The sequence below is a fragment of the Callorhinus ursinus genome, unplaced genomic scaffold, assembly GCF_003265705.2.
Source record: "Callorhinus ursinus isolate GAN/ISIS: 27379988/994484 unplaced genomic scaffold, GSC_fseal_2.0 scaffold13, whole genome shotgun sequence".
NCBI lineage: Eukaryota > Metazoa > Chordata > Mammalia > Carnivora > Otariidae > Callorhinus > Callorhinus ursinus.
The window spans coordinates 33,397,569-33,423,215 of NW_027397075.1; the positions used below are offsets into that span (position 1 = coordinate 33,397,569).

The 25,647-nt window shown below is 45.0% G+C and overlaps 1 protein-coding gene across 6 annotated transcripts in view; it reads right to left on the minus strand.

The window, feature by feature from the left end:
* Positions 1-25,647, minus strand: part of TNR (tenascin R) — a 432,595-nt gene that overhangs the window by 64,698 nt on the left and 342,250 nt on the right. For 4 of the 6 annotated variants that reach the window (XR_012380546.1, XR_012380545.1, XM_025878022.2 and 1 more), the window contains exons 3-8: positions 22,944-23,505; positions 19,437-19,913; positions 13,114-13,377; positions 9,541-9,656; positions 7,124-7,274; positions 1,518-1,787 (exon numbers count right to left, since the gene is read on the minus strand). Coding sequence is in view for 4 of the 6 variants with exons in the window: in XM_025878022.2 (XP_025733807.1) it covers positions 1,518-1,787; positions 7,124-7,274; positions 9,541-9,656; positions 13,114-13,377; positions 19,437-19,913; positions 22,944-23,442 (1,777 nt within the window). In the remaining 2 variants the exon portion in view is untranslated. Of the gene's footprint in view, positions 1-1,517; positions 1,788-7,123; positions 7,275-9,540; positions 9,657-13,113; positions 13,378-19,436; positions 19,914-22,943; positions 23,506-25,647 lie in introns of those variants that run through there. The other 2 variants (XM_073900051.1, XM_025878023.2) reach the window with 2 other exon arrangements.

Here is a 25,647-nt window from a genome sequence, read left to right on the forward strand (position 1 = left end):
GGACCTGGGAGAGAACCTCTCTCTTCAAATCAAACCCTGCCATCAGGGTCCACACTTGCTGCCTCTTAGCAGGGAAGCTTTTCCCACTCTTGATTAGTCTTTCTGTGCAGAGGGAGCCCCATTATAAGACTCTGGACTTTTCCTTACACTGGGGAAGGTGGACTTCCCACAGTGGTGAGTTTTGTCGCAGGACCTAGGCACTTAGTTCTGCTTTTCTGTTCCCCTCTCTCATGGGAGCCAGCTCTCCCCAGGCATCAGGACTCTGTGTGTTCCTCCATGGTGTAAATCCTAACCTGAGTAGTCCTCTAACTTCCGCCGCACGGCAGGACTGGCCCAGGTCCACAGGGACCATGACCTTGCAAGCCCATCTGGCACTAACACTAAGCTACAGGCTCCAATCCAGGGGATATTTTGGCTTCCATCTGTCTTATTCTTTGCCTTCTTTGTCCATTGATTTTAAATGCAGGTGGAGGATAATGGTGCTGTTGATGGAACAACCCCTCAGCCCCTCAGCTGGTTTATCCCATCCCATAACAGCTCTTGGGCCACACCACAAGTAGGATGCTTGAATTGCTAATTCTCCTACTTTACCCCCTCAGAAGATGCTGGTTCTCAGCATCCTACAGATGCTAGCAGTTTCCCTTGATCTCTGCACAACTTGGAGTTGGCAGACATTCCTTGCTGTGTGACCTCTCCAGGGAGAGAAACCAAGACTGAGAATCTGGGTCAAGTGGAGACTCACTATCTGATCCCAGCCCCTGTTGACCCAGTGAGAGTGCTGGGAAGCCTGTGTTGGGATGGTGCCCGCATCTGGCCAGCCTGACAGGCTCCGAGAAAGTCAGGGAGCAGGTCACGGTGAGGTCCGGCCTTTCTTGACTGTGGGGGAAGCTCTTTCCAAATTCTAACAGCCTTGGGAAGGGGGGTGAGTGGTCATCACAGTGAGGCAGGTGGGACTTATCCTGCCTACTGTCTGTGGGAGCAGGCCTCCCATGAGCCTTCTTGCTAGTGTTTGCAAAGGGCAGAGTGAGTCACAGAGTCTCAGGCAGAAGACCTGCTGCCAGCTGCACAATGTGGGCCTCACACAACTCCTTGGGGCACCACCATGCTGTATAATCATTATGAATTTATAGAATTATTACAAGTGCCAGCAAATAGCAGTAAAGCACCTCGAGGGAGAGCACCTTTCCTGAACTCTCACAAAATTGCCACTTGGGCTAGCAATATGGACGTGTAAATGCCTTCAAGACGAACTTTTAATTTTACCAAGGAGACGCTTGAGAGCCGTGGAGAAGAGCCTTAGATCAGGTCACAGATCTGGCTGGTAGCAGAGGCAGGTTGGGCACCTAGTTTTCTCAAACAGGTGTGTTCTTCTGTGCTGTCCTATAACTTGGGTCTGTGATAAGGTGAGCGTCCAAGCAATGTCACCTGTGCCCCCTCGGCACCCCTCTTGATGTGACATGGCACCCGCTGGCTCAACCCTCTCTCCCCCCCCGGTGCCCCCCGCCACCCCAGCCTACCTGTCGTGAACTGGGTGGTCGTGGACTGGCTCTCGTTGGTCCCACGCACGGCACTGACCCACACCTCGTAGCGGGAGCCAGGCCGCAGGGCCTGAACTGAGTATTGGCTCAGGGGAGGCTGTAGCCGGAAAGTGGTCTTCCCACCTTCCCCGCCCACCAAGCCATACTTTAGGAGAATGAAATCGACTTTGGCTCGAGGTGGGGTCCACTCCACGAAGGCCACAGTGTCCGAGACATCTCGAACCAGGATCTGCGTGGGCCCATCAATGACTGAATGAAAAGGATCAAGTAGAAAAAAAGAGTTTGAGAAATGGGTGTTTGAAATCAACTCCTCTCCTCCTTAGGTTAGCTTGGTCAGTCAAAGAGAGGATGGGTATTATTATCCCAATTTACAGATGGGGAAAATGAGACACAGTAAGACAAAATTGCTTTCCTGAGGACACACAGTTTCGCAACAGGGGAAGCGACATTAGAAGTCGGTTCCCCTGCATCTCGCTCTCAGTAGGCTCTGGTGTTTCAGCCCTGGCACTCTCCATTTGGGCAGGGGAAGAGCACCCACTGGCTTGAGAGGCCAGCACTGCTTCTGTCTGGAGGTAACGGGCCAGAGAACTGCGAGATGTGCTTCTGGTGTGTGTGCTCTTCTCTTCTCTCACCTTCTCTGAGCCCTGATGAAAGATCTACAAGATTATCAGCCCCATGTAAACGTTTCAGAATTCCAACTTGGTTGCCAAAGAGGGCATCGTGAACGTCCAAAAGATGTCCCTGCTCAGCCACACCTACAACTCAGTCAGTCCAGTTGCTAAGAGTACCACAACCCAGCAGATATTTGCACTGCAGACGTAAACATGCCTTCTGGGGAAACTTGCTCTTCTGGGAAAAAAAAAAAAAAGGACCTTAGTTTAGGAAGAGCATCTTGTGGGCTCTTTTGTTGCGCCTGTTCTTGCATATTCCTGACCTAGAGGGGCACTGTGTGTCCCTCCTAAGCCCTGGCCTCTGCCACTGAGTGGCTGAGGGGAACATCATTGTGGGGTGGCATGACCTAGAAAAGCTGAGTGGTGGCCCAGGGGGCCCAGCATCTATGGTTCCAGCACCCACTTGGTTCATAGTGAATTAGACAATAGTGAGGTTGGGGAAGGGGAGAGAATGTAGAATGGAAATAGAAAAAGAAAGAACTTCGTGAGGAGAATAGAAAATGCTGTCCTCAACTCCTCATGATAGGTCTGCATGGCCAATGTGTCCTTTTTGAATTACTCATTACCTTCTAAAAGAGTAGGCCCAGCTTCCATGTCTGCATTTATAATATGATTATGGCTCTCTGGCTGGAGCTGATTTTTTTTTAATATTAATATTAATGTTCTTCAAGGATTTGGAATTGGAACCAGAGGCTCAGTTTCTCTGGTTAGATGGTTTGGGACCATGTAGAGCCAGGGCTGGTATGAGACCATTCTCTACCATATTCACACATAAATAGAAAACATCTGATCTGAAGAGAGAGAAAACAGGTGAGAGGGGAGTAAAGAAGGGAGAGGGTGATTTATCATAAATACATATTGGTCTTGGTCCCTTCCTGACACAAACCTTAAAACCCTTGGAGTTTCCTAAGTGATGAGAGTACTAATGTCTTTTGTGATGTTAATGAGGTGAGGATAGGGGCTGGTTGCCAGGGCTGTGAGCCATGTGATTAGAGGGCGAGAGCTTTCAGTCCAGCTTCTGACCTCTGGTAAGATCAATCCTGCCTGGAATGAAGCCTCTGTAAAAACCCAGTAGGACAGGGTTCAGAGAGCTTCCAGGTTTGGGAACCAGAACACTTCCATGTGCCACCATGAGGGGCCCCCAAACTCCATAGAGACAGCAGCTCCTTTGTTCAGGGCTTTGCCCAATGTGTGTCTTCATCTGGTTGTTGATTAGTATCCTTTAATATCTTTTGTAGTAAATCAGTAATCTTGTGAGCAAATGGATTTCCTGAGTTCTGGGAGCTTCTCTAACAAATTAATCAAACCTGAAGAGGGGGTGGTGGGAACCTCTGATTTATAGCCAGCTGGACAGAAACACAGGTAATGACCTGGATATGCAATTGGCATCTGAAGTGCAGGGCGGTCTCATGGGACTGAGCCCTCAATCTGTGGAATCTGTTCCTGTCTCTGGGTAGATAGTGTCAGAATTGAGTGGAATTGTAGGATACCCAGCTGGTGCCCAGAGAATTGCTTTGTGGGGGGACCTCCCTCTTCAACACACACACACACACACACACACACACACACACACACACTGGAATTGGGTGCAGAATTTTAGGAACACATATACATAGAGAAGGAGAAATGAGTGACTCTGTGGAGCTTCTAGAAAAGACAGAGAGAGTAACCTGAACCTGGCTTTCCATTCTTCAGTTTTTTGTGACATTAGGATACATCCTGGTCCTAGGGTTTAGGAGACACTCTATGTCCTTCCAGTAAATTCTCTTTTTTGCTTTAGCTAGTTAAAAATTTTTTTTCTTCCTTGTTACTAGAGAGTGTTGACTAAGACTTGTTTTTTAAACCAATCCACTCTGCACCACCTCCTACTGTCTCCAAAATGGAGCACCTTCTGCAGGATGGACTCAGCCTGACTTTGAGCTTCTCAATCTTTCAGAGTTGGGTCTTTTCCTGGGCACCCCTCCCTCTTTCTGGGTCTAGTCCAGTTTTGTTCTTTATTAAGCAGCTTAGGATTTTTGGCTTAGTACCAGCCAAATGAAAATCACCAGGCCATTTTGGTGCCACCTGGTTTGGAGTTAAAATGAAGTTCTGTTTTTCATATTTGAGGTAATAGTATGATTTAACAGAACACATCCAGATGTTTTCAGCATGCTGAATTTAATGGCTTTTGGTAACTTGGGGCTTTTAAATTAAATTTAATTTAATAACAAAATGGGAGAAGTGGTCTTCTAGCTGCTATATAAGCATAAAGTCTGAAACATAGACACTAAGTACATGGGTGTGGAGTAAATGAAATGAATGAATATCCTCTGTATCCATGAGAAAGAAGGGGAAGCATTTCAAAGAAGTCAAGCTTCTTGAGAAAAAAAAAGATGTCACAGAAACTCAAATGACATTGGAAGGCTTTTGTCCTTTTAACTCTTTAAACTCCCAAGACCCTAATCATAATGGATTGTCCATATTAGAATATAATCATGCAGCATAGAGGGCTTTAGTTGCAGGAGGTCTAGTAATTTGCATTCCCTAAAGGCCTGCTGGGAAGAAGCCAGTCTGAGTGCCTTTGAGGACTCAGAGCTTCACAGGAGGGGGTTGGTGTCTGTCAGACCTCAGCAGAAGGAAATAATTAACCAATCATTTCCTAAAAACAGCAGACAGAGTTGGGAGACAACCTTCTTTTCTGTAGCCACGCTTGGATTCTGCCCTTCTGTTGGCCACTCAGTAGTGGTGTCCCCATTCCAGTCAAGTTGGTATCAGCTTGTTTTCAATTTAGGTCCTAATTTCTAAACAAACACAAGTTCTACTCAGAAAGTCAACTGGAATAAATATTTTTCTTTCCATTTCTTCATGACTCTGTATGCAATGCCAAAGTATTAACTAGGACATTTTTCTTAATTAAAAAAAAATCTGCCTAGCTTTACCACAAATTTTTAAATCTGGAATTTGAATCTTAAGGAACTTCCAAACCAAAAAATATTGCAAATTTCGTAAAAATGTGCTTTGAGTAGAAAACTGAGGCCGGGTGAGACTATCTTCCCCAAATTTGGAGGAAAAACTTTCTACAGCTGCAATGCTCTCTGCCCTCTTTTGAACCATTTATTTGTCTAGGCTTTTGTTTTCCAGTCATGTTTTCTTAATATCAGTTCTCTGGAATGACTTGGAGTCAGTGAAATGTTTCATCCCAGAGGAGGAGCATCTACACATGTCATGAAATGTCAGGTTCCAGCATAATCTTGGGGAAGGGAGTTCTGTAAAAACTCTAGTCACTGGCATCTGAAGAAATTCCTACAGAGAACTTCTAGGTTTTATGGCTATGGAGTTTCTTCTAAAACATATTTGCATTAGAACAGTAGTTTTAAAGTCTTTTTAGGGGGAATAATACTCTTTTCCTTTAAAGAACAAAATCTTAAATGACCATACAAAATATAAAACAGGTGGAGCTGCCTTGGTTGGAGGCTGTGTTGGGCATGGGTGTGGATGTAATCAGAGGCCTGAATCTCCCCTTCATCCTTGCCTTGAGCCACTGCCATGGAGCCTTAGTGCTCTAATGGAACATAATTTAATGCCACAATAGTTTAAAACCAATGTTTTCTAGGCTGAGCATAAGCCTCAGCACCTGATGTTATTTAGTTTGGATCCAATTAGCAAAGTATGAATCACTAATCCATAAACATGGTCTCATTACACGGTGTTGTCGTTCTTTTTTCTGGCCAACTTGGCCTTTGTCCTAAACTCATAACTGGCTTTCTTAGGTGTCAATGTCAGTTTATGAAAAATAAAGCTGTACCAACATTCACCTATCTCAGTTTCTGTTAACTAAAAGGGAAAAGTGCTTAACTTTTGAGTCTCAGCTCCCCCATCAATAAAATGAGACAAAAAATGATACCAGATGCTACTTGTAACTTTTGAGAAATTGGGAGATCACACACATATGCATCATAATTGCTAATTTACAGCATTGAAGTTGGCCATCCTTTGTTAGCTAAGAAAACAGAAAGGCAAGAGATGACGCAGTTACTGAATTGAATCTAGAAACAACGATCTTGCATAAGATTAACTGTGGGGATGAACTAATAATCAATTTAAGTCATCACCTTGAACAGTGGCTCAACTCACACATACTGGTTTTAAATAATTTGTTTCCACCTGCTCTCACTTCTTTTTTTAAATTTTTTTAAAAAGATTTTATTTATTTATTTGACAGAAAGAGACACAGTGAGAGAGGGAACACAAGCAAGGGGAGTGGGAGAGAGAGAAACAGGCTTCCCGCTGAGCAGGGAGCCCGATGTGGGGCTCGTTCCCAGGACCCTGGGATCATGACCTGAGCTGAAGGCAGACTGAGCCATGCAGGCACCCCCACCTGCTCTCACTTCTAAGTGTGTTCTCTTAAGTATATGTATATACACTGGGTATTGAGCACTCTCTCATCAACATAGTGCTAATCACTTTGTGTGCTTTTTCTAATTTAATCCTCGTGTCAACTCAAAGAAGGAGGTATTTTCGTTCATCACTGGAAAATGATGGCAAGTTTGGGAAGGGTTGGATGACTTTTGCTAAATATCACAATAGATAAGAGTTAGTTCTTGCTCAAGAACTTGGTTCCTAAGCTCAAGATACTAGGGGCTGACAAATGAAGCCTCTTAATCAATAAGCTCAGAAGAAATATGCTGGAAATCTTAACAAAGAATTTTCCCTGTATAATACTCTCCCAGATTTCTGTGCTTGCAAGGATTAGCAATAGGGGAGATGTTCAGCTAAGCATCTGGTAGAGTAGCTCCATCTCCAGGTATCCAAATCATTTTCAGCTCTGGGAGAAAACCCAGCACCCTTTGTCTCTCTACTTCTTGGGAAATTCGTTGTCCTTTTTTCAGCATGACCTAATGCTTAGATGTAGGAAGAAGGGTTGGAAGCACTCACCAGTAGAGACGCTGGCCGAGGTAGGGGGGCTCCGGGCTTGCTCTTTCAGAGCCACCACATTGACAATGTATTCCTCCCCAGGCTTTAGTCCTGTCTGATTGAAGGATGTAACATCACTGGGGAGCTGAGCAATCACCCCTCCTTCATTATTCTGGAGGTGGGAAGAAAGGAGAGGCAGAAAAGGCAAAAGAGAAAAATCACCATGAGAGAAAAGTGTGGAACATCGATTGTGAATTGTTAATCAAAAATGGGACCCACATCTATTCCCGTGATGCTGACAGCTGAATGTCTGGAGCCAGGAAAAACTCCCAGCAGACTCGGTAAGAATCTTACCACTCTATGAGGATTTGGCAAATGGAGAATCAACTTTCAAGAACATTTCTTTGGCCTTCCCTGAGTCTTTTGAGTTTGCCAATAAAAATTGGTCATGAGGTGATGTGGATTGACTCTTGCCAAAGATTCCATATTTGATGGTTACGGTTAACATCCATCAGATTTTGGGGCATTTATTATAATGAGCATGCCCTTGGCTATTTAGAAGAGTGAACTTGTATCTGTGTGTGCCTGTGGATATCTATCTTTATGTATATATACAACATTTTTCAAACTAAGACAGTCACAGTTTTTGAATGAGCTGGAGCTATTATTTTGCTCTATCTGGAGTTTTCCATGCTGTTACACTGGGTGCAAATCTGTCAGTGTGTTGTTTTTTTCTTCATCCAGATGAGTTAGGAGTCAGTGACACAACCGGCTAGGAAGTACAAAGAAGAGAAAAAGGAAGCATGGAACAAAGAATAACACAAAGGAGGAAGGAAAGAGACAAATTGGTGGAAGAGGAAATGAGAAGCATTAACTTGATGATGTTGGGTCCAGGATCATCTACCTACCTACCTCTCCATCTGTCTGTTATTATACATTTTCTGTGCATGTCCCTGGAAATGGAAGGGACGAGAAGACTCTTTTTGTGTTATTGCCCTTCTTCCCTATTCTTTGGACTCTGTTTATGTCACCCAGAGTGCCCTATATGTAATTTATAACCATACCCATAAATCACTGTAACACATGCCCCTCCACACCCCCCTCCCTGCACCCCCCCCAAGCCAGTGCCTATAACCTACAGGTCACACAGTGGCCGTGTGTTTGACCTTGGCATGCCCTGGCCAAGGTCTTATTTAGAATTTTACATATTAGATGTAAAATAGGCCAACTTAGCATAGTTTTTTTCCTGCCTCAGCATCAGGGTGATAGGATTGTCTCTGCCCTGTTATACACCCCATTGCCTACCATACTTTAGTGGCCATTTCAATGCAGATAAGACATATAAGAAGGTATTTGTACAGAATGCCTGTTCAGATGTATTTAGCTTGCCATGACATGACTCTATCCACATAGAAAGGAAAGTCTTACTTTAGTGGACAGAACTCTGGAGCCCTGGGTTCTTGTGTTAAGCCTGCCACCAACTAGCTATCTGATGTTGTTTAAGTTTGCTGAGTCTTAGTCTCTTTAAACTAAACAAACTCAATGGAAAATGAAGGGTCATACTCTGTGAACTTGAAGGTCTTTGGTAGCTCCAACAGTCCATGCCTAGAAGAATTTTGAAGTAAAATAATGGTGAGATCACTGTCTTGTTAGCCAAATATGTGTCATCTGTCATTAAGTCTGATGAATGACTGGAAAAATGCTATTTGATATTGAAAGATGAAGATGGGTTAAGGCCTATGAGTAAACATTACACTCCCATGAGTGGTAGAGTTAGGGAGAATATCAGTAGGGCCAATAAATTCTGGAAAACCAGAACTAGGCAGGCGCCTCTGGCGACTTGGAAAAATTAGTTCTAGATTAACACAATAAAATGCTACTTTAAAGAATAGAAAGGAATTGGGATACTTTTTAACTCAAAAACTAATAACATAATTTGTTTAAGGACAAATTTTCTCAATTAATAGGTTACAAAAGGTATTTTTGTGTTATGCCTCAGATGTTTAGAGCCTGGCCATGCAAGCTGACTTTTGGTGTATCTTCTGCACAGAACGAAGCCATGTGACTGATTCAGTCTGGCTTTCTTTATGTCCTAAAGAAAAGCCCCAACATTTTGAAGATTTGGTTTTTAGATTTGCTAAAATCATAGCTTGCCAAACCCTAGAGCTTTCTGAGCAGAGAGCTGGGCCTGGTGGCTGCTTCCCACATCCTGTCTTCCAAAGTCAGGGTGTGAGGCTCAGGGCCACTCTTGCTAGTCAGTCCAACATGCCTTTGTGGAAGAGATGTTCTATAGCCCAGACACCACCAAAGGTCCCTTTGCATCCTTAGCCACATGGAGAGAGACTTTGGGGAGCGCTGTCCTGGCAGCCCCTTATTCCAAGTTGAGGGTGTAAATACTCCAAATGAGGCTGTTTGGCAGTGTCACAGGTGGACATTACCTTTGGAATGAAGCTGATCTCCCACCCATCGAAGGAGAATGAGAAGGGCTCCCACTGCACTTCCACGGTGGTCTCTGTGATGGTCTTGAAGTGTAGCCCTTGAGGAGTGGAGAGATCTGGAACACAGCAATGTGGGTGACCATGTCACGGCTATCCCTGGCAGGGACAGAGAGCATCACCTGGAGCTTTGCCTGGGTGCCATCCCTCCACAGCTTGGGTGAGGTGGGCAATCCCAATTTTATTGCAAACATGAGAAACCCAGGTGCAGGATTGGCCCACTCTGTCATGGTCCTGGTGCTGCTCCATATTGATGATACCCGAGTGAACTTAACAAACATAATCTAATAAATACTTTTTTTTAAAGATTTTATTTATTTGACAGAGAGAGACACAGCGAGAGAGGAAACACAAGCAGGGGGAGTGGGAGAGGGAGAAGCAGGCTTCCCGCAGAGCAGGCAGCCCGATGCGGGGCTCGATCCCAGGACCCCGGGATCATGACCTGAGCTGAAGGCAGATGCTTAACAACTGAGCCACTTAGGTGCCCATAATAAATACTTTTTTAATGCTTTCTATTCCATCATAGGTTAATATTAAAGTACAAAAAAGACGACCTTTCCTTTCCTTACTAATACGGCAAATCTTGGTATTTAATACGATGCCTTTCTCAGAGAATTGAACACTATCTTTGGAGGCTCTAAGGATTCCTGAAAGGCAATAAAATGTTCCCATTTCACACCCAGGAAGAGGGAGGCACAGAGAGAGTTGGCTAAGGACACAAGCCAATTTCAGAATAAAGACTAGAATGCCTTTCTTGATCATCTAATGTGCAGTCAGAGTATTTAGTTCAGCTCAAATCACCATGTCTAGGATGGTCTAAGATTTCCATTTCATGTACACGAGGCAACAAAAGGCACACACAAAGGACAATGGCAGATCCTGGGATGTTTGCTCTCACTCTACTGTCTCCCTCTTTTCTCCAGTTCTTCGTTATTTGTCTCTTCTCTCCCTCACTTACTTTTGCCTCACTTACCTTGTTTCTCATTCCTTTCTTAATCTCCCCCTTTTCTAACCCCATCCCCCCCAACACACACACACACACACACACACAGACGGAGGCATGCACAGGTTCAGTGAGGTGGAGGTATGCTTGTCCTAATGGAGTTCCAATTACCAGCCCTGAGATACGACAGCATGACTTTTCTCAGTTCTCCAGGGAGCCTGCTCCCATTTTAGCTTTGCCTCTTGTGGGATATTCCATTGGAAAACTGACAGATTCTCATCCTTCCTGTTTGGAAACTTCCTCATGCTTCTTGGTTGAAAGGCAGGTCTGATTCTGAAACCACTTGAAGGCATGTCAGGTGAGTTTACATGATTTCGTCCTTGTCACCTGGGAGCTTGCCCTAGGGGATGCCCTGAATTGGCATAATGCATGCCACGGGGGGATGGAAACCTCATAACTGCTCGTGCACGTGCACGAGAGAAGAGACGCCTGGGAGTCGGGCCAGGCACTTGCTGTGGTGACTCATCCTGGAGCAAGGTGGGAAAAGCAGCAGATGGTGACCTGCCTCTCTGCACAATCGTCGAAGATATTTAAAACTGGTTCTCAGGCCCCAGAGGAATTTAGAAAAAAAGGTCAAATATAAACAGAGATAATTATAGGCATATTTACAAAGTCAGCATTCATAGGGGGAATCCAGTATTATAACAGGAGCTCTGTCAACTGGAAAGCAAGGGGACGGGATGATTTCTTAAATCCTTTCCTCTCTGCCGGTCCCTATCCTTCCGAGTGCAATCGAGTCCAATAAGCCTTCAAGGCCAGCTCTTCTTACTTTGACCTCTCCCTTCCCTGAACTTTCATGGCATTTGTTATCCAAATACCATCTTGTCCCTTGAGACCTACATAAAATGGACTGATATCTCTTATCCCTTATTTGGTGAGAAGTCCCATTTCCTGACCCAGGGGCTTCTGTTTCACGATTACTTCCTGATCCAGTTTCCTGCTACTGCTAAAATCTCTGCGTGATATAATAGAAAGTATTTGGTTTTTGTCCCTGGGTTCCTGGTACACAGCTCCGAAAACTTTTGGAATCTCCGGAGCAATAAGAATATCTATTGTATGATTGCAAGATAACTAGATAGCTGGTTTCCAGAAAAACCACGGCATGATTTAAAAGATCAGAACTTTCAGCCCCATCTTCTAACCTCCAGGGAAGGGAGACGGGCTGGAGACTGTTATTTACCAATGGCCAGTAACCTATTCAATCATGCCTACATAGTGAAACTTCCATAAAATTCTCCAAGCAACAGGGTTTGGAGAGTTTCCAGGTTGGTGAAGGGAGGTGCTGGGAGGTGTGATGTGTCCGGAGAGGACACGGAAGCTCCACACGCCATCCCTCCATCTCTTGCCATAAGCATCTCTTCCATTTGGCTGTTCCCAAGTTGTATCCTTGGAAATAAGACAGTACTAGCAAGTAAAGCACTTTCCTGAGTTCTGTGAATTGTTCTAAGGAATTATCAAACCTAAGGAAGTGTTGTGGGAACCCTTTGAATTTACAGCTGGTCAGTCAGAAGTACCCGTGACAGCTTTGGACCTGTGAGTGGTGCCTGAGGTGGGGACAGTCCTGTGAGACTCAGGTCCTAAGCTGTGGGACCTGACACTCACTTCAGGTAGATAGTGTCAGAGTTGAATTGTAAGTCACCTTCCCAGCATCTGAGAGGTAGAGGAGCAGTATTGGAAAAGACAATTTAAGAAACCAGAGGTGTATAAAGAAAAAAAACCAAGTGCCTTTCTATCTGCTTCTTATTCTACTCTTCAATGTAGCCAATGTTAACACTTGGTATGCAATCTTTTAAAATTTTTCTATGCTTAAATAGAATACATGTAAAATACAGATAGGCACCTATAGGAATTTTCCCCTGTTCTAAATAAAAAAGAAAAACTATTTCTTATGGAGAGCAGTTTAGCTGGCCTCTGTCTGTCTCAAGCTCTCTTTCTCTCCCTGAATCTTTCAAAACTATCCTCTAGAGCCTCAACTTTTATAATCAAAATAGACTATATTTTGCTAAACAAAAGACCATGAAGAAATTATGCCACCTCTCTATGAGGAGAAGTGGGTGTCGTCAGTGTGGTTTTAAATAAGATTTTTTTTCCCACTCTGCTATACACTTACCATCTGTAACATACCATTTAGCACTTGCTTATTATACGTCCTATTTCATATCTTCTGGTTTTGAATCCCTAACTAGATTCAAAGTCTGTATAAGTCTCATACTTTCTTTGACTTCTAATCAGACTCGAGCTTATAACATGTCAGAACTCAATAAGTGCTTTTTTGTCCTTTTGGTTCTATAACTGATGGGAGCTGCCTGGATTTGGAAATTCTCTTAATCAGAAGTGCCTTTTTAAAAGATTTACCCTTTTCCAAGTGGGTCATGTCAGAAACCCTTCCCCTCAAGAGCAGTGATTATGGCAGGCATCCCTGAAGAATTAAGAAAAGACACTACTATCATGAATGCCCATGATCTCATGTAGGAAAAAAGAAAAATGAAGTAGGTTGGGGAAATGTTACGTACGGGTGGCCACCTTGGCAGTGATGGGAAGGCTGAGGATGTTGCTAATGACAGCGTAGACGCTGATGTTGTAGGTGAGACCTGGCTCCAGCTCTGTGATGGTGACACCACTCCAATCTCCAGGTACCCGCTGCTGGAGCTGGAGGCCCCCCAGGGCCGTCGGCTGGTAAGAGATCACATATTCCGTCACTGCCATCGGCCCGTCCCATTCCAGCTCAATGGACCTGTCGCTGATACCAGCCACTCGCAAGTCCTCTGGAGGGGCAACTACCAGGAGGCAATACACAGATAAGCATGAGCTCAGAGGACTGCCTTCCCCATCCTGGACTCAACTTTCTTCCTCACATCTCACCCCACACACCCTGTCCGTATGTCCTGCTCCGCTCACTGGCTTAGAGTGATCTGTAACTCCTTCTGTGGGCAGGTTCTTGTCTTTTCTGTGCTTAGTACTTCTCTCTCTATAGGGCCATGAGCTAGTGGTGTGCCAGACCAGCTCTTGCTAGCTTGTGGAAGTTGAATGTCAAATTTTCAGGAATTTTTCAAGACTGTTGTTAAATACAGCCATTATTAAAGATTAAATTATATAAACGTACAGTTAAGTAAATTGTATTAAAAACAAAGGGAATAAATACTCAAAACTCATCACTTTCAAATTATTTCATGACATTTTACCATTATCCATGCCCTCGAGGTAATTCACGTGTGTCGCACCTCTCTGGTGGAAATACTATAGAACTGGATTCTACTGCACAGCTGTTCCAGACCCATGTTGAGTGACATATGTCAGGTTGGTAGTCTGAAATTGGCCATGGAAGGAGTAGTTCCACCACTGAAACTGGAAAATGCTATAAAGTAGGGTTTTTAATTTATTCCCTCAGAGAGCTAGTTGTTACGTATTTAACAGTGCACCACTGGCCAACATTTTTGGTAGTTAAATAAGCCTATGTCATCAGATTACCTTAGGAACCCATATTTGATTTGGCAAGTGGAAATAAAAGCTTATTCCTCGTTATCTTGCTAAATATGAGAAGCCAAAACAGTAAGTCCTGGATGCCATGGCCCAATGAAGACATTCAATAACCCTTTATTGTATTATTCTCCCTCTTAAAAAGAAATTGTTTAGGTTTTGAAAGAAATGTAACTTGTGTTAGACTAGTTTTTATTAGCCTTGATCTTGGGGATGATGATAAAGAAGCATTCTTGAGGGCTTATTTTTCTCTCTTGTTCCACATCTCAAATGTTACTCAAAGTATCACCCAAGAATAAGCCTCAGTGAAATAGTCTTTCATGTATGGTTCCCTTAGGAAGTGAAGATTCACCAGGAGTGTGGGTATTAAATAATTGAAACTTTAAGACCCATTGGGAGGCTAACTCCAGTGTGCTTGTCATTGCATCTGCCCAGAGATTAAATAAAAAATTGGGAACAATATTGAAATAGTCGTAACTAACTTATAAATTTACATGTGGTGAAGATGTTAGTTTAAGAGTCATCACTGGCTTTGGATGTCTCCTCTGAATGTCCTCACTCTTTCATCTTCGCAAGAGCATAGGACTGAGCCAGCTGCTGTTCACACACTGTGTGAGTGGAGAGCACCTGTCCTCTCTGTTCTGCTCACACTTGTGCCTTCAAATCCTCAGCAGAGTCAGAAATGACAAGCCCTCTAACTCAGACTCATGGGATGGAAATTAGGACCATACATTTGCAGTGCTGGGCATTTGCTTTGACTGCTTTTGCCCCAAACCATTCATTGTATAAAACAGTCTAGAAAGCAGAGCTCCCTGTGATTGGAGATGGCAAATGCTGACTGAAACAAACAAACAAAAATTAAACATTCATTTTTTAAAAAAAATTTAATTTATAAAACTAAATATATGTAAATGAGATTTAAATAATTAAACTTCAAATGATCATTTATAAGCTTATATCATTTCTAATTCTGACATTATTAAAACTCTGAACTGCACTAAGATCTTTGGGAGAGCCTGGCCCCTGGAACAAGGGAAGGTGAGTTTATATATAGAATCTGTCAGTACTTTGCATGATTCTATTGAACATTTACTGTACACCAGGCACAATGCCAACCACTCTTATGTGGACTGTCTCGTTTTGTCCTCTCACCAATACTATGAGATAGGTATTATTATTACCCCTATTTTATAGATGAGGAAACTGGCTCCCATAGTCAGCAAACACAGAAGCAAGAATTTCAACCAAGCAGAATGGCTCTAGAACCTCTAAGACAGTAACCAAACCACTTTACATTTGCACAGCATTTCACAGTCTATAAAACATTGTTCAGATACACCATCTAAATGAAATGTATAAAGTCCTTTAATGGCCGCCCTATGAGGTAGATTGGGTAGATAGAATTGTCCCAACTTTACAAATGGAGAAACTGAGACCCAGGTTAAGGGACTTGCTAAAAGTCAGGGAGTTGGATTAGAATTGGTTCTCAGACCCAGATCTTCTACTACTTAGTGTTCTTTGCCCTACAATTTGTAGGACAGGTTACGAATTGTGCCCAATGCCTTTTTTCATTTATACACAGCCATCTAAAGTAAACTACAGTGAAGGAGCGTTCAGACCATTCTTTAAGATATGAATTCCAGACTGGTGCTTATCCTAGAGGTAAGAAACTTATTTTAAAAAGGATTCTCTACTGCCTGCCTCTTGTGATTCAACAAAAATGATTCCAAGTTTCCTAAGTGGGACTTCTTCTGTCATAGTCAAAGAAACGACCATTCCAAATTTTAAGTCATCAACAAATCCTAGGGCACTTGGGACAAGTCAGTGTATATTTTTGGTTCCTTCTTCCAGAAAATAAAGCTAATAATGATAGAAGCAGAGAACTTTGGGATTTTAAAGTAAGAAGGGAGTGTAGAAGGATTTTTTATCTTGACAGCTTAACTTGGCAAATTTTTTATCTTGAGACCTGAGCCTGGTGGTAAACACCACCTTCACTTGTGATGATAAAGCAGCAATGGTGTTGTTTGTGGAGGGAGTACTCTTGGGGGCCGTGGCTCAACGGAAGAAGCCATGACCACCGGCACTGGCCCTATAACAGCAGCTGTGTACATTGGGTGTCAGTAATTCTCATAAGATGAAATGATACTGAACTATTAAAAGAGACTGTAGAAGAGCCATATGCCTTGATTCAATGAATTGAGGATGGAAGCAAAGTATTCATAGTCTTACTTTCTTTGGAGTCCCAACTTTGAACTTTGGGGAAAAGCAAGCAGTTTAAAAGGAATACAATGTGACTTGAAAGATTAAAGTTGCCTTATCTGCGAAGATTCCATGCTGTTTACTTTTTAGATCCTGCCTCAGTTGTGCACATATGTGCTGAGAGCAGTTGGAACCAGTTCCACAAAGTGTCTTGCTCCAAGGAGCGAGTAATTTCAGGTGCCAAAGGTTGGGCTGACTGCAGTGCGGGCAGAGGCAGAGGCTGACGTTGATGGATCTCCACAGGTCTGACTGAAGTCCAGGGAACAGCAATCTGGATTGTTTCAAGTCCTGCTCTGGTGGTTCTTTAATCCTGCTGACTCATAGTGAGTTTTGGCCAGTTCACTGGACAGATCCTGTGCTAACCTCCTTCACTGGGGACAGATGTGGACAAATAGTTTGACGTGCTTTCTCCTCCACCTCTAATGCCTTTAAAAAAAAATCATTTGACAGGGCTCAGCTTTCCTATCAAAAGACTATTTCTTTGTGTATGCGGCTTTTACAATTTTTATTTTTCAATTCCGCTCTACTTAGCATCCCAGAGAGGATTAAAGAGTGCTAGAAGTTGGTAGGAGACCAAGGTTCTCGTTCTTGCTCCGCCATTAATTAGTGGTCTGGTTCTGGAAAAATCTTTCTGTCTCTCTGGACTGCTGCTTTTTAAATTTGTAAAATGAGAAGTGTAGCTTCTCTCTACAGCCTGTTTTGAGTGTTCATATTCATGACTTTTTCGTTCTATTATCTTTACATGGCCAGAGAACAGAGGCAGGAAGGTTGAGATTTTGTCCTGTGGCACACTATGAGCAAAGATCAAGGCTTGGAGTCAAATATAGTGGCCTTGTCGATGCTATTCGGTTGTATCCAAGCTCTGGTGGTTTAGGGGGCTCAGAATGAAGCCCACACAATGGGCAGCTATATGCCGTGGCCTTGCTGAAGAGAAAAGAAGGACTCGTGCAGAGGTATATTTTGTGGATCTCCATGATTTTACCTTCCTTATTCTTCTCTCTCCTGTCCTCACTCCTGCTGGCGAGGAAAGCAGTGACGCCATGGTGTGTGCATCTGGCCAGAAATGTCAAACAGTGGGTAAATAGTCCCCTCTCCCACAGCCTTCTCTCAAAGAGCAAGCAAAGTAGCACTTTAGATAATGACCTAGATACTTCTCTGGAAGAGACCTGTGGTGTTCGGTTTAAAAGGCAGGCATTGAGAGCGGCACCTCTTGCAATGAGTGGTGGCTCTGGGGTTGCTATAGAAACAGGTGGAGGTTATGCAACTGCCCTTCCTCACATGCTTCTGGAACCTGTAAAATAATTCATCTGGGCCTCCTGAAGTCTTCTTCAAACACCACAGAGGTAACATGTTGGAGATAACATGGGTTCACGGTTTGGACTCCACCCAGTTGTGGTTATGCCAGCAGAGGCTGAATCTTCCCTGAGTGACGAGGTGGGTTTATCTCCAGTTCAGTCTGGATCAAGAATCAGATTAAGATTTTGTTTGCAAATGGACCCATTCTTGTAGAAAAGCAGGATCAGGAATATGGCAGGAATATGGCAGGTTCGTATAGCCGAACAAAGGTCTCTATTAAGAAGCAGGTGGACTACAGAATAGCCATCCAGAGCAATGGCTCAAGCTGACCCTTAGCATCCTCTGCCCCTCACAAAGCCTCATCCTGTGGCTGGAACCCAGGGCCATGCCTCAACCTCCCCTTGCCAGCAACTCCCTTGTGACTTTGGATTCAAACAAGTCTTCACGTAGTGACGAAGCTTAACTTCTGCTTGAATTTTCCTTTGGAACAATTGGTATGACAACTATATGTGTTTTTAGAAAAACATTTCAGTTCAGTAAACAAAATTGGGAGGCTAAATGAAATAACAATATGGAAAAAAATGAAAGAACGTGAAAAGATTTTTTTTTCCTAAGCAGTGTGTTGCTGTGGTTTTTTCCCCCCATTATTGCCATTGGTCTTTTAAAAGAATTTAAGTTGAAGTCACAGGTGCAGGGACCTTGTTGGACTGGTCTGCTTATCTGGGGGGGATCGCTGGCGATGCTAAAGAACAGAAAGCTAATGAAGCTGACTTCCCAGGAGACAACCCATCAGTAGGTCTAAAGATATTTGATTGTTGTAGTTTTTTATTTTAAGTCCTCCCAGTGGGCACTCTGAACCCACTGTTACAGATTCAATCATAAACGGAAAGGATCAAGATCAATCACATAACCTGATACACAAACAAAACGTATCAGCAAGAGTCACTGCTTCAGTCAGAAAAAGATGAGCAATAACAGTGAAATGATGAAAATCATCTAATTTTAGGAAAAAAAACTCCAGTGAGATATTAATATTTTCCACTCTGCTGGATTTAGATCTTCATTTCAGGATATCACCTTTGTATCAGTTTCCACAGCGTTAGACTACGTATGGGTTCCAATTTGCTCAATGTCATCCAGAGCAAAATGAGTCACAGCCTTTTAATATTCTGTACTGATTGTTAGAATGTAAGTTGCTGCTTGATGACTTTAGGATTTTATTCCTGTTTACATTTAATTCCTTGCCTATAAATGATTCTTTTCCATGTGGACACTAGATCATTTCATCAATTAGTAAGCCCTTGTAATATATAAGTTATGAAATAACTAGAGTGCCTAGCTAGTCTTTTTATCATAGACCAAGCACCTCTTGTGCAGTAGCATTGGAAAAGGTCCTGTCCCTGGAGTATAGCAACAGGCAAGGGGGATACCTGGGGGCAGGTGGAGCTCTCAGAAGCCCCCTGAGCTAGAGAGTTGCCTTGCCTAAGGTGGTACCATGGCATGACTCTCTGCTTTCCTCCACCGCAAGGACAGTGGAGTGCTGTCACTGTTACTAGCACTGGCCCTGCTCAGTCTCAGGGGTAAGATCCAGCTTTCAGCCTAAATTTGACCTTTTATGGTGTCTGTCTTTTCCTCCTTGAGTCCGCCTCATCAACTGTGACCGACTTAAGAAATTGGCTCTCTTGGAAAGCAAATGAGCACAACCCAATTGGGAATTCGTTTGCACGAAGTACATCCTCCCTCCCATCTCTCTTTCCACCTCTGGTTAGTTTGCCAAACGCCCTATGCAGCCCCCCTTTCCTACCTGCCGAGCAGTCAGGGCCCTGGTAGCCGTCTTCACAGAAGCAGAGCCCCTCCTGGCAGTGTCCTCGCCCGCTGCAGGCATTCAGACACTGCCGCTGACTGCAGTCGTCCCCCACGTAGCCTTCCTGGCAGAAGCAGGTGCCATTGGCGCATCTTCCCTTCCCTGAACAGTCCCCCGGGCACCTCAGCTCGCTGCAGTCCTCGCCTGTGTAGGGCTCTTCACAGACACACTCTCCATCCACGCAGAGTCCCCGGGAGCTGCAGTCTGTAGGGCACCGGAGCTCAGAGCAGTCGCCCCCGCTGTACTCGCTGTCACAGACGCACTGGCCGTCCACACACACCCCCCGGCTGGAGCAGCCCAGTGGACAGTAGGGCTCTGAGCAGTTCTGGCCGAACCAGCCTTCATTGCAGATGCAGCCGCAGGACTGGAGGCTGAAGTTGCCATGGCCGCTGCAGTGAGGGATGTAGTCCAGTTGTCCTGGAAGAGTCAAGGAGGAGGTCAAAGGGCAGCAGTGGCACCTCCTGTAAGTGGCGCATGGGGAGGGGTGGACAGAGACCTCTCCTCGCTCTCTGGTCAGATTTGTGTGGCTGACAGTCAAGCTCAACCTAGTTTGGTACATATCCAATTTCATAACTATTTTCACCCAATCTGGGTTGCCTGTATCTAGCACAGTGCTGGGGGCAAGGATGAATGAGATCTGGCCCCTTGTCCTCCAGGAGCTCACCTTCAGTGTGTCTTAGCTTGGGTTCCCTAGAAGTAGACCTTGGATGAGAACTCAGGTCAAGGGGACTTACTAGAAAGTGCTCCCAGGGGGCGCCTGGGTGGCTCAGTTGGTTAAGCGACTGCCTTCGGCTCAGGTCATGATCCTGGAGTCCCGGGATCGAGTCCCGCGTCGGGCTCCCTGCTCGGCGGGAAGTCTGCTTCTCCCTCCGACCCTCTTCCCTCTTGTGCTCTCTGTCTCTCATTCTCTCCCTCTCAAATAAATAAATAAAATCTTAAAAAAAAAAAAAAAAAAAAGAAAGTGCTCCCAGGAGAAACTGGTCAGAGAGACGGGGAGATTGGGGAGGGAGGAGCTCAAGCCAGGGTTCGTTAACAGGCGAAGTCTCAGGGAGGATAAACCAGGTTTAATCCTGCAGAATGCTCTGGCCATAGCACAGGTCACACCTCACCATGGCTTACGGGCTGTCCTGGGGTGGTGTAAATGTTCCAGCTCTTCCCTTGTCTCCTCGGGCAAGCCAAGGAGGTTCCCTCAGCTCAAGGATAGTCCCTGACAAAGATGCCCAGGAGCTGGCTGTGGGGACTGATGGAGACCCAAGAGGATGTAGACTGAGTGCTGAGTCTGCTATGCAGGGCAAGATCATATGTGCTACAGACCATCTTGCTCCCTCTCCTTCCTGCCATCTAGCTAACTTGGCTCATTTATCACAACTCAGCACCAGGGTCACTTCTAAGGCTTCCCAGAATTTCAGCCTCATTTAGTTACTCTTTGCTGTGACCTTTTTGGATTCTAGGCATATCTCTGTCCTAGCCCTTACCACACCTTAACTACAGGGGTTAATTTATCTGTCTAGCATGAGTCAAATACACTAATAAAGCAAACATGAGCCCAGTACCTGCTTGGCATCCTTCTCTGCACTTGGCTCTGGGGAGATGAAGTTAAGCAAGTTATATCCTTTTTTTTTTCATAAAGATTTTATTTATTTATTTGAGAGAAAGAATGAGAGAGAGAGAGAGAGAGAGAGAGAGCACATGAGAGGGGGGAGGATCAGAGGGAGAAGCAGACTCCCTGCCGAGCAGGGAGCCTGATGCGGGACTCGATCCCGGGACTCCAGGATCATGACCTGAGCTGAAGGCAGTCGCTTAACCAACTGAGCCACCCAGGCGCCCAAGTTATATCCTTTTATAATTCTGCCACTTTACCTGGCCCCGTGGTCTGAAAGGACACCAGGCTGACATTGCTTTAATGTAGTTTTTGCTCGTGGATTTTTTCACATCTGCCAGGGAGCCTGATGGGAGGCTGGGAGAAAGCCCACTCAGAAGCTACCCGGCTTCTTGGGCAGTGAAGAGTTCATGTACGCGGACACCTATAACATCCCTGTATTCCTCAGCTCTGCTGAAAAGGCAAACTGGCCTGAAAGTTCTCACTGAAGAATGGGAAGAACTAGAAGAATGGGAGATGGAATGACTGGGCTTTCTCTTCTTCACATTGTTTATTTATAGTTTTGGTTATAAGGATGAGAAAGAGGTGAGAAAACTTGTGAAACATTTCACCACGCAGAAACTGCCCCTAATTTTGGTGTGTCTCAGGATGAACATGTCTGATACCCTTCTGGACATGCAGGTCATCCATGCCCTGTTACATGTCATCCTTGCCAACTCCCGCCTCTGCCCTGTGAAAGCCTTGAGACACCAGACCCTACAGAGGTGAAAACTGGAACCCAAGATAGTTAAGACGAATCCCTTTTCTCATTAAAGAATGAATGGCATGGGTCTAAGATACCTTCTGGGTGAGAGGACCAAGCACAAAAGGGGACTAACACAATTTTTATTTATTAAGGGTCAGCTGATAGCTGTTGAATATATGATGCTTACCAGAAGTCAGCCTTTCATCTGAATAGCCCAAATTTTATATGTAATAATCCCTATCATTGTATAGTCTATCAACATCTTTAGGTGGGAAGGAAGGCAGGGGTTATATAGCTTGCTTAAATACCAGCTAGTAAGTAGCAGAGCCAGGATTTGAACTCAGGGAGTTTGTCTCTGAAGATGTAATGACTTCTCCCAGAGAGGTCAAAATAGTAATTCCTAAGTGTTTCTAGTCAGGGGGTGGGTGAGGCGAGAGGTAAATCTCCTGGACCCTCAGCCTTTGGGGGCGTGGAATCAGTTCTGCAAATGTGTGTGAGTCTGGGCGCGTGCACGCGTGAGCAGGTGTTTGTGCGTGCATGCGCACCCACGCGTGTGTCTGTGGAGGGAGCTGAAACCTGCATCTTGCGGGAGAAGATGGGAACAGGTCCTCTGAGACCTTAATGACTATCATTTACTCAGATGGGAGAGAGGCTGTGGCTGAGCGAACAGAGCGCCTGCGTTCTCTAGTCCCTGAGGTTAACACGGAGAGGTATCAATTCAACAGCCTGTGAAAACCAAAGATGAATGAAGACAGACACCAAATTCCCTGCTCGCCACAGAAGTTGCTGCGCTGAACCGATGTACCATTACTTGACTCATGCCCCCCAAATCAGGTTAATGTATTTCAAACTGGCTGAGCAGTGTAGAGAATCCCTGCCCCGATTCCCCCGGGAAGGACCGCATTTAGATCTGAGATGTAGTAGCGGAGAGGTGCGGAGAGCTGCAGAGGAGCCGACTAGAGCACAGAGGAGCGCACTTTTCCCTCCGTGCGAGGAGGAGGTGCAGGATTTTGCGGGAGGGGTTGCTCACCACTGGCGCACTGTCCCCCATCCCCCCGCGCCTCGGCTGCCCCTGGTGGACCCGAGAGCTCCCAGCCCTTACCTGTGGCCGCACTTTCTGGGCAGCAGTTGCTGGTGCACTGGTCCCGGAGCAGCGACACCTCCCTCTCCAGCATCTCGATCCGGCTCAGCAGCTCCTGCAGCACCCGGGCCGAGCCGGCACACGGGCAGGCCTTTTTGGGGAGGTTGATCCTGTGCGTGAAGGTGACCTGGCTCTCGTGGTCCGAGGTCTGGCCCGTGTACTCTGCCAGCGCCTCGTCTTCGGCACTCACCTCCTGCTCGGCAGAGGCCTCCAGCCCCGAGGAGCAGAGGCTATCCAGGGGCACGTTAATGTTGTACACGTGGTTGAAGACCATAGGCTGCTCTTTGCCCGATGCGTTGTATTTGGCCACCCCTCCTCCCTCCTCCACCGCCTGTCTCTGGACTCTTTCAGTGGTGACCTCCAGCTGACACTCCGAGGGTTTGAGCAGGGAGCCCAGAAGGATCAGGTTGACGCCAATGAGCATGTTCTTCAGGACCACCGTTTCCCCATCCACCCCCATCCTCTCAGCCAGAGCTCCCGGGTCAAGACCAGCCTGCAGCGCACAGCGCAGAGTTGTGGGAATCTGCAAGAGAAACCGAGGAACCAGATGACCCCTGAGAGCTGTGTAGAGCACCACGGCTAGGCACAATCCTACAAAGCTAAAGAATAGGCAGTTAAGATTTTCCACAGGGAGGTTGGGAAGGGACAGTAGCTACCAGGGTCACAGAAGCCCAGAACTTTGTCCCCAAGAGGGATGGATTCCTGAAAATGAACACTGCTTCTGCAGGAGGACATTTTGATTTCCCAAAAGGCTTACCTAGAAGGCACGTTTCCAAGCCCCATGGTGGGCAAGTAGCCCCAGCACAGTGGACCTCTGAAGACTGACAACTGGGGCTTGGTGGATAGGCTATTCTTCCAAGGAGAGCTCAGAGCTTCCTTTCACATCTGGGTGAGAAGGGTACCACGGAGCCTCAGGCTTACCCTCATATTTTCCCACATATTTATTAGCAAGGGGCCCCGCCAGCCACTTCAAAATAACTTATTAACTCCTCTAAGTTCATGTATTCAATACGAGTTGACTTTAGAATAACAAACCAGGCAGATAATATAGTTCCAGGTAATTGTGGTTGTTAATAATCCTTGGTACATTTGTGATTATTGGGGACTGTGTGAGCAGAACTTTCTTTTAATCTTCTCATTAGTTTAGTCCCGGTGCTTTGTGACCACGGGGTGCCTTTCTTCCGAGGTCCTGTTTAAATTGCTAAAATAATGAATTAGCTCCTCTGCTGATTACCTAGTCACCAAAACCCACAGAGGACGATAAATTTACTGTAATGCAAATCAGTTTTACAGAAATTATATTTCTTTTTTATCCCCTATGTAAAAGAGGAAAGAGGCTTACAAACTTTGGTTTTAAAGGTAGTGTTAGAGCTTCTAAGAAGATTAAGGACGGAGGGATGGAGTAAGGCTAGCTCGGACTCAGAGAAGACATGAATGATGGCTAATGCCTACTGATGGTTCTCGGTGTCCAGACAGCACTGTGTACCTTGCACATGATATTCCTGGCCCTTGGGACAGCCCTAGGAGGGGGCCTGGTGATTATCCCCATCTCATGATGGAGGCAATTCTTCCTGGAGAGGTTAAGATTTGAATGCAGGCCTGACTGACTTTCACAGCCTGAAATCCTGTGTTCCTAACTGCTCTAGTGCTTTTCTTGACAAGCATGTTCAATTTTCTGTTGTCTCTGATGGCAGTTGTGTTAATTCTAGGATCTTCCCGGGAATATTGAGATTAAAAAGTTTTGCTATGGTCAGATCCAGTGTTCCTTCCTCCATGAAGCCTCCTTCTCTCACCTTTTCCTTCCTGTCGCTTCATCTGCTCTCCCCAGTGAGGCAAAGTTAAGCCCCTCTGACAGCATTTCTCAAGCTAGACCTATGTCTCCTTTGCCTGGTTCTCCCCACCTGGACTGCTAAATCGATTCTCATCAGACCACGTCTTATCTGCAGCATTTGACATGTGCCTAGGGCAGCAGAAGTGCTCAGTACGTGGCTGTTGGATGAATGAATGGACGCCTGGAAGGATGAATAAACAGATGAATTAATGAGTGAATGCCCAGTGAGCAAAGGGCTGAATCATTCTCCAACTTATTTGATCTCTTTCCATTATCCTCAGGTTATTCACTATTCTTGTCCCTTTCAGTTCAACTGAATAATGTCTGAGGGTCAATTTTGGTAGGAGTAATCTGTATTACTAGTATAAAACCCATGTCTCATTACTCAGCCTTTATGTTATATATTGGACCATAACTGGATATGGTCCCTGTTTCCAATATGAAGAGGAAACAGAGCAGAGCTGTTAAGATCATGGACACTGGAGCCAGAATGTCTGGGTTCAGACCCAGCTCCTTCACTTTCTAGCTGTAGGTAAATCATTTAACCCATTTCTCTATCTATACAGTGGGGATTATAACAGTACATGCCTGTAGTAGTGATTTTTGATGTAGTAAATTGTACTGATGATTGAGTTTTTATCTGTATAATACCTACCTAGTACCTGGCGTTAATTAAAATAAATACATATGGTTTGCAGACAAGTAGAATAATAGTTCTGATTCTTCCCCTATCCAAGGACTGCCCTGAAATCACTGAAACATGCGAGAAGTCTCATCCATTAGTGGACAGCAGGAAAGCCCAAACTTAGCATACCTTTGTTCGAACAAGGGTAG